Source organism: Conger conger, chromosome 1 (assembly GCF_963514075.1).
Source record: "Conger conger chromosome 1, fConCon1.1, whole genome shotgun sequence".
Taxonomy (NCBI): domain Eukaryota; kingdom Metazoa; phylum Chordata; class Actinopteri; order Anguilliformes; family Congridae; genus Conger; species Conger conger.
This window is the reverse complement of record NC_083760.1, coordinates 67,884,372-67,899,118: the sequence shown is the minus strand read 5'-3', so window position 1 is coordinate 67,899,118 and position 14,747 is coordinate 67,884,372. Positions and strand designations below refer to the sequence as shown.

General features: G+C 43.1%; 1 protein-coding gene across 4 annotated transcripts in view; it reads right to left on the bottom strand.

The window, feature by feature from the left end:
• The window catches only part of kif13a (kinesin family member 13A), a 69,792-nt gene that overhangs the window by 39,396 nt on the left and 15,649 nt on the right, over positions 1 to 14,747 (bottom strand). For all 4 annotated transcript variants that reach the window (XM_061233742.1, XM_061233751.1, XM_061233760.1 and 1 more), the window contains exon 3: positions 3,162 to 3,174. In XM_061233742.1, coding sequence (XP_061089726.1) covers positions 3,162 to 3,174 — 13 coding nt within the window. The remainder of the gene's footprint in view (positions 1 to 3,161; positions 3,175 to 14,747) is intronic.

Genomic DNA, 14,747 nt, shown 5'->3' with positions numbered 1-14,747 from the left:
CTTGGATTCTTAACTTTAAGATACTCCAACTATCAAAATTGGGCAGCAAGAGGTTTACTTATGTGCAGTAAAAGGGCACATATTACCCCAATCCTGGAGACACTCCACTCACTTCCTGTTATTTTTAGAATTAATTTTTAAATGTTATTAATTACTTTTAAAGCTGAGCATGGCCTAGCTCCTTCAGATTTTAGTGCTGTATAGCTCTGGCAGATTGCTCAGGTCCTCACAGAGGGAGCTCCTTCCTGTCCCATGCTCCAGATTAACAACTAAGCTAAAGATCCTTCTAGGTGAGGGCTCCTCACTTTCAAAAACTCTTTTAGATTGGCTTTTGGGTGAATTACGTTTATTTTATCATAAGTTTAATTGTATTGTATATCTCAATATGCTGTTATCTTCACTGCTGATGTTTTGGTGGTCACTTTTTTTGTAAAGTGCTTAGGGTGCCATGTTCTGGCTGGAAAAGCAATATATAAATGAAGTAATTATTATTCATTTTATTATTATACATACTTTCTCATACTATCACTTATCCCTACGCTAACTGTAGTATTATAATATTCAGCAGAGCAATACAGCAATTGGGTACAGAGAATGAGCCTTCAATCATTTCTAAATGGGTAGAGTTGATAACCCACTGATTTGACCCTTACATTGCTTACATTTTTGCTAAAGACAGCCAGGTCATTTGATTGGTTCTTACAATTCAAGCGCCTAAAACTGTAAGTCCAGTAAATCCATTCTGGAGAGGTCCGTGGAGCCCCACTCTCCTATCGGTAAGTCAAATCACATGGAGTAAATCACCTCCTCATTAAAAGATAAGTACATCTGGCCCCCTGACGAATGGAATTCACCATCCCTGACTTACAGATCTGGAGTGGCATTAAGGACCACTTACGAAACTGGTCCTCATCAATCAGTCGAAACGTACAAAAGTACCAGGCACGCACACACCGACATACATTAAGCCCCTTTTGCTGGCAGTGAGGATTATACTGCTGCCAAAACCATTTTCTGCTCCGTATGTTTGACCCAAAACAATTTTAATCCCCTTTAATCAAGAGCAAGGCACATGCTTAATCACACACACCATACTCTCACTGGGGGCGATGGCACTCAAAGGGACAGTCTCAGAGTTTTAACCGCAGGTCCTCACAGTTACTCGGCACGCAAGATTTGCTTTTCAAGAAAAGGGTCTGACATGCTATTGGTATTTTCCTTCGGCTGGGACATCACACCCCGTTAATGAAGTCATCCTCCTTCTGCCCCTATGACATTATGTGCAAATGTAGGTCAGCTAAATGAATCGATATATGGAACAGCAGAATAGAGACAATCACTTTGTCATTTCAGAATATTTGATCAATTCTGCGCAAATCTGACAACTTATTCTCACAACGATGGGTGTAAATGTCAGTTAAGGGTACAGTCATCACGTAAATTATCGAGTGAGAGGACTCCAATGTGGGTCAATGACAAGCTTCCATTCAAAATTTGCTTACACCACATAATTGTATTTACTCAGTATACTTGAGTAAATATGAACTATGTTTACTGCCCAGCGAGGTAGACACACAGGAGCAGAGCTAAACCAACAGACAGGCCTTCCCCAGTTCTTGCAGACACAGACAGAAGGCACTTCAAACAGAAGGAGAATGCAGAGAGCAGAATTCCCCTAAGAGACTACAGAGGGGCTCCTCCCCATCCGGCTCATCTGCTGCAGTGTCCTGCTCAAGTTCAGGCCAGTCCATGAAACAGGAAGCCCCAGCTGACATCACAGACATAAAAACACACCTTTTGGTATGGTGGTTAGGGAACCAAACTGTGCATCTCATTGCAGTAGGTTGCGGATTCAAATGTGAGGTAAGGCATTGCTGCTATACCCTTGAAAAATATGATTCATCTGAAATATTTCAGTAGACAGTAAACATAGGCTCACGTCATGCATAGATTAGAAACTGAGTCACTCTGGATCGGGGCATTTGTTATTCAAATTAGTAAGAACAGGCCAAAGCAAACATCGTAAAATAGATCGCCTAATTATAGCTTCAGCTTTGATCCTACAATTTAACATAACATTTGAATTGAACCACACACAAATGTTAGGCACATTTACTGAAGGATGCAGTAATGCTCTTGGCTGAGTCAATTGTCAGAAATTAACCGAGCAAAACATTTCCAGAGAAAAACTGAGTGCATAATTTTCCAGGGTATGACAGGGCGAGGGCCACACTGCTGTGACCATGCATCCACTCTGCCCGCGCTGCACGCCGGAATGCCACCGTTTACAGAGGACAGGCAAACACAAACATCAGCCAATGTTTGCACGCTCGGACCCTTTGTGGTCGTGAAGAACACACTGGTGTTTAATGGATAGCAAAACGAACACTGAACAATGCGGCTTTGAACACAGACAGTAAGTATTTTCAAATATGTCATAGATATTACATCTGAATATAAATGACACACAAACATGAGGAAAGGCAAAAGAGAATTTCAGAAGAAACGGGACAAAGGACTTCGACTTTCAAGGTCATGGAGGTGGTTACAGACAAATAAATAAATAACTATTCATACCATTTTCTAAAGTCAATAATTAAGAAGCTCTAAACCACTGGGGAAAGTGGTAAACTGCATACATTTTTCACATGCATTTTGAAACAATAAATGACATTAACCGGATACTTCACTGACTATTTCAATTCACTCTATCAAAAGAGAATTGCAGATGCTACAAGCAGTGAACTGCAGCAACAGAAAAAATAAAACTATTTGAACATACCTCAAAGGTTACATAATGAACCCTTCTTAAGATCTTAAAACCTCTGTTGATGCATAAAGGATTTACTTATGATTATTATTATGAATGCATTCTTCAGAGGATATCTGTAAAGAAATGCCTTGAAGGACTACCGTGTAGTGTTGAGTGTACAGTACTTACTTTCTCACAAGCAATATCATGTTATCACTTCATTTTATAGATTCATTGGAAAATGTTTTGAAGACTTATTTTGAGTGCACCTGCACACACACGCACAGACACGCATGCACACACGCACGCACGCACGCACGCACGCACGCACGCACGCACGCACGCACGCACGCACGCACGCACACACACACACACAAAAGGAATGTCCAAGATATACTGTAGTACTCACCTTGGTCTGTTTTCTGGATGCGAGTGAGCAGCGAGAGGGGGAAGATGACAGAAAATCCCAAATATCCAACAGCATAAACAAGATAGAAGGGGGAGGGGGGAGACAGTGGCATTAAACACGATTCAAATCCAGGAGTCATGCAACATTCAATTTCACAACAATCATTAGGCTACATCTCATTTTTGCTGCATACTTTTCAACATTCGTTTCTGGCAAATAAGGTATTACACTAGCACAAAACAGAACAATGAAGAGTGTCTTTTCAGGAATGCAATTTCATGTCATGTAATGTAGGAACTGGATTCACAGTTTCAGTTATCTCATCGGGATTCTTAAATTGCACTTCTGAGTTCCACGGACCAGTTACGTGAATGATTTAAGGTCCAATAGGCCTTCTGACTTGAGACCTGCCCTGCTTGTGAACTTTGCACAGGGTGTGAGGGTGTAAAACAACAAACATAATCACTCCCTAAATGACAGCTTTACCCCACAACTACAATAGTAATTTTGACACAAACTACTGTACGGTTGGCAAGTAACAAAGTGCACATCACAGTTTTGGGACTCCTGAAGGTCCATTCAAAGATAACGCGACATGAATTCAGGTTACAAATTCAATGCAACATGAATCATGATCGGTTAAGATTAGGTACGGAACAGCTTGTCAAATAAATACTTAAGCAGCCTGACCCATTAAATATAACCAAAATTCTGGTTCTGGTGAAAAACCAAAGCTTTGTTGGCAAAGGAGAAAGCAGAGAACAGAGGAGACCTGAGCCATCACACCGGCATATATTCAGCTCTAAATAAAGCTTCCAGGGCTCTGCTTCCACAATCACATGAAGAGCCTTTTAGTTACTGTGGTCATTATGATAAACACCTGGCCAGCAAAGATTGTTTTAAGAACTGGGCTATTATAAACAACACTTCATCTGTACCCTATTGTAGCCAAGAGACCTTCATTGATTTAAATTCCTTACAACCACATTTTCTAGTAATTTTAGGATGAGGTATCAAGATGTATGGCACTTTGGTATCAAGGGGCAAATGTTTTGGTTGTAAGACACAGAAAATAATCTACATGTACATGAATCAGTTCCTTGCCAAAAAGACCCTTTGGAGGAAAATGAACCACACGAAACATAAATCACTTTATTGAGACAATAAAGTCGTGCCTCAGACTAGAAGACAAAGACCCCATCCTTGTCACCACTCATTAGATCTACCAGGGGGGGGGTTGGGGGGCAGGAAAGGGCAATACCTAAAGAGAGGGGGATAGGAAGCAAGTGAAGGAGAGAGAAACTGAGGGAGAGAGGAGCGATGTAGTGTGTAAATGTAGACACAGTGAATGTGTCACAGTAGAAGAGTCACCAGAGAGAGTGTAAAAGAGTAAGAGAGGGAGAGAGAGAGGGTGAGGGAGGGAGAGAGAGAGGGAGAGGGTGAGAGAGTGGGAGAGGGCGTGTGAGAGAGGGGCAGAGAGAGAGGTAGAGAGTGAGAGAGTGGGAGAGGGCGTGTGAGAGAGACAGGTAGAGAGAGGGAGAGGGTGAGAGAGAGGGAGAGGGAGAGAGAGATAGAGAGGGTGAGAGAGAGGGAGATAGAGAGGGTGAGAGAGAGGGAGAGTGAGAGAGAGATAGAGGGTGAGAGAGAGAAAGAGAGAGAGAGAGATGGAGACAGACAGATAGCTAGCGGGGGGTGGGGGCCACACGGCGTGATCTTTGCACACAGTGACGGAATGTGGGCCACTAATGAGCAAAGTGCTGGGTGGTTAATCGGATGTGACACGGGAACTACGGCCCCTCAACCCCCCTCTCCCTCGCCCTCCTCCTGTTCTTTCAGCCCAGAGCACACCGCACAGACAAGAGTGCCTAGTCGGGGGGGGGGGGGGGGTTGGCAGTTCTCTGACTATCCAGGTACTAGAAGTCCACTGTCTGAAGGTCAGGGGGACCCCCACTACAATCTATAGATAAATTACATCTGCTCTTCAACAGCACAGCACAAGGGTCACAAAGATTCTGTCACGAAGAATACGGGCATAGTCCAGGCCAGGGAGACATTCACACACAGTTTTAAAAAAAGAAAAAAAAAGACCAATAGGCCATCCTAAGGGCTCATGCAAACAGCAGTGCAGTGGACACTGACTTTTGCTCAAATTGAAAAGTGTACATTGTCCATGAATGTATTTCTTTGCTTAGTCAAAGCCATTATACAAGGTGACTTGTGCAGATGAATATTCACTGAAGCCATGCGGTGAGGTGCCTTACTGAGAAGTCAAACAGCGACGCCAGACCCAGATTTACAGTACAGGCACAGGCTGAAAAGGCAAGTGAATTGGATGGGATATGCCAATGTAGGCTACTGTATCAGATTACATTCCACACAGACAGATATTTAGAGAACGGGCCTCAGTCAGGTTACACAGGCATTTGTGTGGGCGAAGGGAGCGCCATAGAGAAAATATTTTCAAATCTTTGACCTACTTGCTGATGACCAGTGTTAAAAAAAACCCAGAGGGTGTCTTTGTTTCAATGGAAGGGTGCAGAGACACTTCGGAGGAGGGAATTCCCTGTAACAGCTGTGCATGCTTAAATTCAGAGAATTCACTGCCCGGAATTCATTATAAGGTACACCCATCTTTGTTGTGGCCTTGTATGTCTGCTTTGCCTTTTCAGTCTGAAGTTTATGGAGCCTGTTACCATTTAGTCCATATAATCATTCCTGTGGCCGTAATACATTGTTCACTGCAATTGTTTCGGATTCAAATACTTTTCTGTGCTCAATTAATCTTGCCTGGTGCCACTGGTATATACCCATACACACTACACAGAGATTCCCATACACACTAGAGAGATTCCCATACACACTACACAGATATTCCCATACACACTACAGTCAAAAACAGAAATAGCGAAGGTAATAGGCAGCATGGAGATGTTTGAGTGCAGCTGTGATAAGAAGAGCAGCCACTGCTTTAGAAAATGAAGGTGTCAGACCTATTGAAGACCAAAAGTAAGCATGAAAAGCTGAAAAAACAGAAAGGCAGCAACCATGCAACTGGACACTGAATATACGGGTTCGATATGCAGTAATAAGATCTACAGAACACCATTCAATCAAACCTATATAACTACACTGCATTAAGCATATACACAATATAACATGAGGTAGTGTAAATAAAGACAGTGGCACAGCCAAAAGGACAGCAAATTCCTTTTTCGAGCAGTGATAAGTGGAAATGGAGTAAACAAGCCTGCGTGTCACACAGAACAGCTGATTCTGCTGACAGTGTCTCTGGGGGTGACCCTGGGAGGCACAGCAGGCCGCCCCTCCTTTCCTGCCCCTCCCTGTCCCAAATCCACCATTATACCCCAGGACAGAATAAGCCGCAATGTTCCTGGTGTGTGTCTGCGTGCCTGTGTGTCAGTGTGTGCTTATACATAGAGCAGGTGTCATACCTAAAATCCTCCCCATGCTCACCCAAGGGACACAAGGCGAGAGGAGCATGAGAGCAGTGGGTTACAGCCTCCTGCCCTGAAATGGTCTTCCACCCAGAGGGGTCATGTGACTGAACAGAGTCTGATGTTGGGGGATGTGCCAGAAGGAAAATGCTGATGCGGAATACATTTGGACAGATGGATCTTACTACATTCTCAGAGGGTGCTGAGCACTATGAAATGTCAAAACATTCACTTAGCAGACATAATTTAACCGTCTTGCGTTCATGCATACTGTAACTAAACACATTGCATTAATATAAAATTGTATTTTGTATACAATAGCATTAACATAATCACTACTTTTATATTGCATAAATGTCTGAATTATCATCATAAGCAATAGCACTTTCAGACTTGCACCTCACATCAAATATCTCACATAATTTCAAATGTATTAATGGATAACCCCTAGAGATGAGCCATCTCGTTTGAGGGGGTCCAACACTATCTATTATCAGCAATACTATGGCAGCTGCTAACATGGGCCTTGTACTAGTCTAAATGTTTTTTACACCTTAAATAGTTCATTTTAAAAGCTTGCCCCCCTACAATTTGGCCAGAGGCGTTTGTTTAAAGGTCACGTTGATCGAGGCCTTCAACAGCTGGTCTGAGAAGTGACCTCCGTTCCAGTGCTGGTCCAATCAGAGAGAAGGAGTGAGCGTTCACATCTGGTGTCAAACACCACGTGAAACCAAAACAGCAAACTCAACTACCATCCATCCCAAACGTAGGAGGAGTCTGATACTGCCACTGCGCAATGAGGGGAATGGAGAGCAGGATCCTAATAGTTTTCCGCATCTCAGCTCACTACTGGAAAACCAAACAAACATGGCGCAGTGCTATGCCATATTTTGGTACTATACAGCTTTAGACGAACATGGAAGATCAGAGGTTTGAATGGAGACCAGAAAGATGCACAGTCTGGCCATAATACTCCATCAGTTGAGTGAATATACCAGGTTTATTCTGCTTCTGAGACTGCCCAGAACCTGATTACTGTAGCTCATTAATATTCTTACAATAATTCCCAGGATTGTGATTATGGGGGCAAAATGTTTTCAGTTCATTTTGTGCTTTTTACACACACAATACACAAAGGTCATTTAATTTGAAAGGGCTGGTGTTTATCCGTTAGGCTTTCACAACGTTTTGTTCACACTTTGTGGAGCAGGGGCAAAGTTGAAGAGGGTAAATGAAAACAGACTCTGTCATTAAATAAATGACATACACATACACAAAGAAACACACACAAGAAAATTAAGGCACACAAATACTCAAACTGATAGCAGTGAAAAATGGCACAAGGCCCCTGGATGACATCATTGCACGGACAGAGAGTGGCTAAGTGGTGCCAATATAGCCTTCAACCAGCCTCTCCAGCTCCCAGCATGTAATGTTGCTGATTACCATCCAAAAATATACTCACCCGCCTCAGCCCCACCACCACCCCCTCTCCCCTCTACCACCATCACTTCTCCAACAACTCTACAACTCCCAAAATGGCATCACTGTCCATGGGCGGCAATATAATGCCCCTCTAACACAATCTTGTACTCTTTTTAGGTACTAGGTTGGATGAATTGCTCTTTTCAAACTCACACTAGCCCGGTTACACCAGTTGCGGTGCCCAGCACTGAGGAAATGCCAGCACAGGGAAATACCACTTCAATGATGACGGGGGTGTGAATGGGCTGAATGGCTTTTACCTGACCCCTACCATCGTAGGTCAAGCGAAAGGGATTATACTGCCGAGCAAAGGGCTTAACACTCCCATTAGGCCTTTTCCGGAACAGCCAGGCCTGAATACACAGAAGAGGCACAATATTTTTCATCATTACATCAGCTGCCCTTTTCCCAGGTCCCTTCCCCTAGGGTCAGTGTTGCTGCTCCGACAAGCTCCTGCTGAAGGCAAAGCCACACGAAAGAAGAAAACGGTCAACGATTTGGCATTCATTTTCTCCAATATTTCTCTCAGCGATTTTATCGAGTCAATTTATCTCTAAGCATATCTGTAGACCCATTTGATAACTGAAATGTCCACTAACTCTTTGGTAGAGCAAAAAACAAGCATGTGCGTTGATGCTACAGAGGGCACACTTCAACACTGCTCAACCAGTCTACGCTGGTGCGTAATGAAATGGCCTTCTTTGCCTGGCTGCAGGCTGCACTGCCTGACACATTTGGCACGACACTAAAGATTCAACACTAGACTACGGGGCCCATCCACACGTTTACTCTGTATCTTAGCAGGATGAACCCCTCAGCCTCCCATAACATGGTAAACATTAAAGCACAGTGCTGTAGAATGAACTGTCCTTCAGATGAGATGTTAAACAGAGGCCCTGACCTACTGTGGTCTTATGGCACACTTCAGAGCAGGGATTCTAACCCCGGGGTCCTGGTGAAGCTCCAACCAAGCAGGCTCCCCAACATCTGGCCACCTTACAACCCCCTCCATCTGGCTGCAAAATCCCTGCCATTCTGTCCACTTTCATTCCCCAGGTCACCACAGCAGAAAATAGAATCCAGCTCTCATTTGACCGAGCTGGTTAAAAATGAACTGAAATAGGATATATACAGTATATATGAACTGATTGCTGTCAAAAGTTTAGATGCAGAGAGTGAACATCGGAGACTGTAATCAATTAAGAAAATATCTCCAATGAGACCACCGCCTTTTTCCATTTACAATAATATTACAGTATAACATTTGTCTACTCCTGTCTAGGTATGAACAACTGTGATCCTACCGCAGCAATAGCGAAGATGACCCATCCTGGCAAATTGTTAATGCCCCCCCCCCCCCGCAATGAACTTATTGGATAATCCCATAAATTCATAATAGGCTGATTAACTGTACAATTTCCATTCAATTGGCATGTGACACACATTCTGGTACTGAACTGCTACGGGTTCTGTATGCCAAAACCACTGTGGGGGGCTGTGAGCTGAGCGATCAAACATTACATACATTAAAATCCATCCTCAATATATTATAAAATAGAATACATTTTAATATAGTCTTCTAGAATCTTTAATATACTTTAGTATCTATGGTACACAGTACACACACAACATTTCCAAAACAAAACTTGATGTCTTTACCATAAAATCATGCTCCCACAGAGAGAGAGCAGGGCAGAAGAAAGAGAGAGAGAGAGAGAGAGAGAGAGAGAGAGAGAGAGAGAGAGAGAGAGAGAGAGAGAACAGGGCAGAAGAAAGAGAGAGAACAGGGCAAAAGAAAGAGAGGGGGGAGAGCGAGAGATGTGAGAAAAAATAGAAAGCTGAGAAACGGATAGGGTGGGGTATGCCGTTCAAACTTGAGGGTCATCATAATTCCAGAACTTTGCTGTATCCCAGCAGTGGCTGTCGCCTGGCAACAGATAAACAAAAAAACGTCAGACGGGCTACCAAGCCCATGAGTCAGAGCTGGGTTATAAAGCCAGGCAGGGGAGCCCAGAGCTGGATTACACACCGCAGAGGCCTGGGGCCCAGCACAGGACTGACCCCTGTTATAAACAATGGGCCTGTTTGACTTGTCTGGTGCCAGGATGACACTTGGATCACACAGCATCAGTTAACTCTCTGCTCCCCTCAGTGCACTTTCACAACTGGGTCACAGAGCTTCATGTTGTTCATTGTCCAACAGGATCTGAATATTAAGACTACACACTAGTATTTAGTGGAATTTGGCACTGGTGAGAAAACAAAAATTTTCAAAATTCTGCATTTTTTCCTCATTCCACTAGAATATGTCAAATCTTGTACCCTTTTGAATCATGGAAACACATTTCTGTGTCCCGCAGGTTTTCCATTAAAAAGTCATGTTTTTCAGTGTTTCACATTTAATGAGGCTGTTTTGTATAAATGAAAAGATGTGCAGTCAGGAGCAGTGTGTGTGTGTGTGTGTGGCAGAGGACTCCAGGCTTTGCGATGTGTGTGTGAGGCTGAGGGAGGAGGGGGGTCTGCCGGCACAAAGACTGAAGCACAGCACCAGTACAAAGGGCTCCATCAACCGGACGGCGAGCACAGCTTTCCCCACCGGCCCCGGCCCCAGCCCCAGCCTAACATACAGCCCCGCCACACCCTCTCACACCCAGTCCACTCCAATCAGCTCCACAGAAACAGCTTCTGGGGTCAGAGGGCAAGAATCGGAAATGGAAATTCATTCACACAGTTGAGTACTTCCTTTTTTTCTCTTGTTCCAGCCAGCAAGCCAACTGTGTAATAGATCAAAAAAAGTGACTGCAAGGATTGTTTAACTGGAGAGTTTTCTGTCATTGGGGATATTCATGTGAACAGCAATTGTCATAAGAGTGTGATATGTGTGATTGATGATTTCCGGTTTCTGGTTACTCATGCACACAGTGTGTACTGGGTTAGCTGTGTATCTATCTGCTGTGTAATATTTAACCAACAAAATAAAAGGAATTTGAGATTTGGTCTCAGATGACAGACGCATTTACACATTTATAGTGGGAATTTGCAACCCATTGGCTATGGGCCCAAATTTATTCAAATAATTTGACAATGAATTCCCCTCTGAAACCCAAGTTAATATTTTCACATTTCAAAGCTAGCAGGACTGTCTGCATGGTAAGCTGTTATGGAGCACGTCATTTGCACCTGCTTTTTTTATTGCATAAAGTTAATCACAAATCATAAGTCCATCATATTTCTGTTTGAGGCAGCATGTCTTAACACTATGTCTTAACAGTATTGCAGAGAACGCTGGTATCACTGCATTGCATCCATACTATATGTAACGTGTGCAACATTGTATGTGTACTGCATCTCAATCCATCAAATAAAGAACTATGTATCATGACATAAGCTCTCAAAGACCTTAGTCAAAACAACTAATCAGTAATTTAGACGACGTGTTTGGCAGGAGTCCGTTTGCCTTCACATGGCTTACTGAAGTTTACCCTTTCACAGTAGCAATCCTTCAGGTCTCATGAAGAACCTACAATCCTGCCTAAAAATCCCAGCGTGCATGACAAGGTTTTAGTACCGATAAACCAGCAGCCATAACAAACTGTCACAGACAAATTTAGATTTTGGACCCATTCCAACCACTAGCTGCTGAGAAGAAGTGATGGTTCACAGATATGACACACATGCCATTACAGAATTCAGACAGTGCCTATAAGTTAAAACACTGTTAGAATGTATTCAGTAGGTCAAAGAGGACATTGCATTTTATTTATTTTTATTTTCCAAAAAACGGATGAGTCTCATCACAATTAAGACTGTTCATTCAAGTAGCAAGGTGCCATCCATCCAAACTGATGCACATTTCTGCACGGTCCCGTCAATTACTCAAGCATTGTATGTGGGTCACCTCACTCTTAAAGCAGACTGCAGGGAGCACATTCACACTGTCCACGTGAAGCACAGGTGCAGAGTATGACGCCCGTGTGTGTGTGTGTGTGTGTGTGTGAGAGAGAGAGAGTGAGTGACAGCGTGTCCCTGCGTGGCCCGTATCTCCGTAGATAAGTTTATTTAAGGAACACATGTAGGGCAGACCCACACAGGGCCTCAGAGACAGCAGGGGTCACAGAGCAGATCCCGTTCTCTACGGAACTCATCCGTAGCTGACGTGAGCCACTGACAACCGTTTATGGCCTGTGGAAAATAAATGCACTGAATAAAAGCTTGGCTGATTGTGAATGACAGCGCTTAACTCAAACACACATGTAAGAGTGTGGAAAGCAGATCCCGGAAGAGCTAATCCTGTTTATACATGCTGCATAATGTGATTTTACATACAGTAGAGTTCAACCTCAGTGTCAGACGCTTGCACGTTATGGATGTAGCACCTCACTCAATGGCCAATATCCTCTTTTCAAACAACCAGCAGCACAGACTACATTTCTCAATGATCACGATAAAGTTTTTTATGCAGGAAAAAAAAGAGGCAAAATGTGCTCACTATACACTGATTTCCGATGATTTTTTAGATTAGATTTTATTTTTAGATTACAACTGCTGATGACCCAGACATGTTCCTTTGAGCCAATCGCATTTTGTTGTGGTCCTGTTTATTGATCATAATATTGACACAGCCATTGGTAGCACTGCCAGATTCAAAGAGAAATTGAATGGTTAATCGCACCCTTCGTCAGCACTCATCGAAATTGAGTGTGCGTTCTTTAGTATCCTGAATAATTAGTGTAATTGCGAAGCAACACACTACTGTTATTCTTTAGCTATATTTATTATTACGCCGTTTAAAAAAAAAAAAAACTCATCCCACAGTTTTTGAGCTATTGACACCAACCCAACTGGAAAACATCTGAAATGATCCCCAATGGTTTGCTTGTTCACAGCTTATCGATATTCCCAACAATTTCCGATATATTTAAGGTTTTCCAGGGAAAAAAGTTGAATAGGAATGAAAGGCGGAATGTTCAGTTTCTAGGGTGGTGACATTTTGATTAAAATATTTTGACATGCTTTTTAAACTACCATTATGCCCTCAATTTTTACACTGCATAAATATATTTTTTTATCAAAGTGTTTCTAACTGATTCTCACACCAGTTCTGGTAGTATTTATACTTTTGGAATTATGAGCATTTGTTTGAGAGCAGCTTTCCTTTCACTCTAGTTTCACTGTAACAGACATTCTGCAGTTCAGCCAATCCACATCATTTATGCAAATTAGCTGTGTGCTCAGGGAAACCACAAGGAATAGCCACTGCCTTCGAACAGAGTTCATATACTCAGTGACCACTTTATTAGGTACAGGTTGTAGATATTTAAACAGTAGTAGCAATAGTCCACCAACTAGCCAATTAGCCACAATCACACTGAGCATTTTCTTCAGGAAATGCACATCTCTAGTTGCATATTACTGACTACATTACAGAGTAGCTTTCCTGAGGCTAGATATGGCCTTCATGGATCCTGCAATGTATGCAATAAAAAATAATGTTTCTGTTGGAAACATACTTATATACAAAACTGCATTGCAATCCTTCTTTGGAGACAGCAATAGACTGCCTTGCTCCCCATGTTAAACTCCTCTGTATATTATTCTGTTGAAGTGGAACAACATGATTTTGGTCTACGAAACAAAAATCTTGACCTTTTTTCATATGATCAGCAGGTTACTGCTGGAGCCATTTTCAGAGAAAGCCCTTGCAGGGGAACGGCTGCATGAGGACCCCTCCCTCACCAACATCCAGGTCAAGATTTGTGGTTAGAGTCTCCATAAACACAGCCCCACCCCTGAAACAAACAGAGGGAACAGACCTCCTGGGAGCCCAGTGCTTTTTTATCAGCAGCACACAACACTTTCCGCCATCGGAACAAATTAACAATCTCAGAGACACGGAGCCCTTTTCCTTTTTTCCCGCACCGTGAGAGGTGGCCAGCGAAGGGAACGATTATCTTGCTGAATGGAAAGGGTGAACATTATTCCCTTTCAGCTCAAAGGAAGGAATGAAAAGGGCTTCCTTAGGTTGACTGTTCAACGGGGGGTTTTATTGTCATTCACGGAGAGACTGTTTTTCAAAGCATGGTGGCACTGAGTCACATGTAAAGGCGGGCGATAAGAAGACGGATGAGTTTCTCTGCTTAACGGCACGACCCCGCCATCCTCCGCTCACACAAAGGCACCAATGTTCACAAGCACCCAGCGCTTCTCCTGACTGGCAACACCCCACAGCTTCTGACACCTATGCTATGTATGAGCGGAATCCAGAGGAGGAGGCCCCTGGCCCCGCTCAAACCAACTGGAGGCAGGGAACACACTTTCAAGTTGCAACTGGTTATGGGACCGGAGCTACAGCAGCCGTGACCACAATCTGTCCATCTGGCTTACTAAGATCACACACATTAGCTGCTTTCATACATGGAATACGGAAAATTGCCATATTAACTTCCCTGGCAATCGATTGGCTTCTCTTGTTCACACACCCAGGAAGTGTTCAGTATTTTACTGGGTCGATAGCATTGACAGATGATGGTGCCAGTAATTGCTTTCCGAACAAGCAGCTGTCAAATACTCAAAAAGCCCTATGGAAGTAGGTCAAGAAAATAATCAAGACACATAAGTAGAGGTATGATTTTGCCGACTCTGTCAT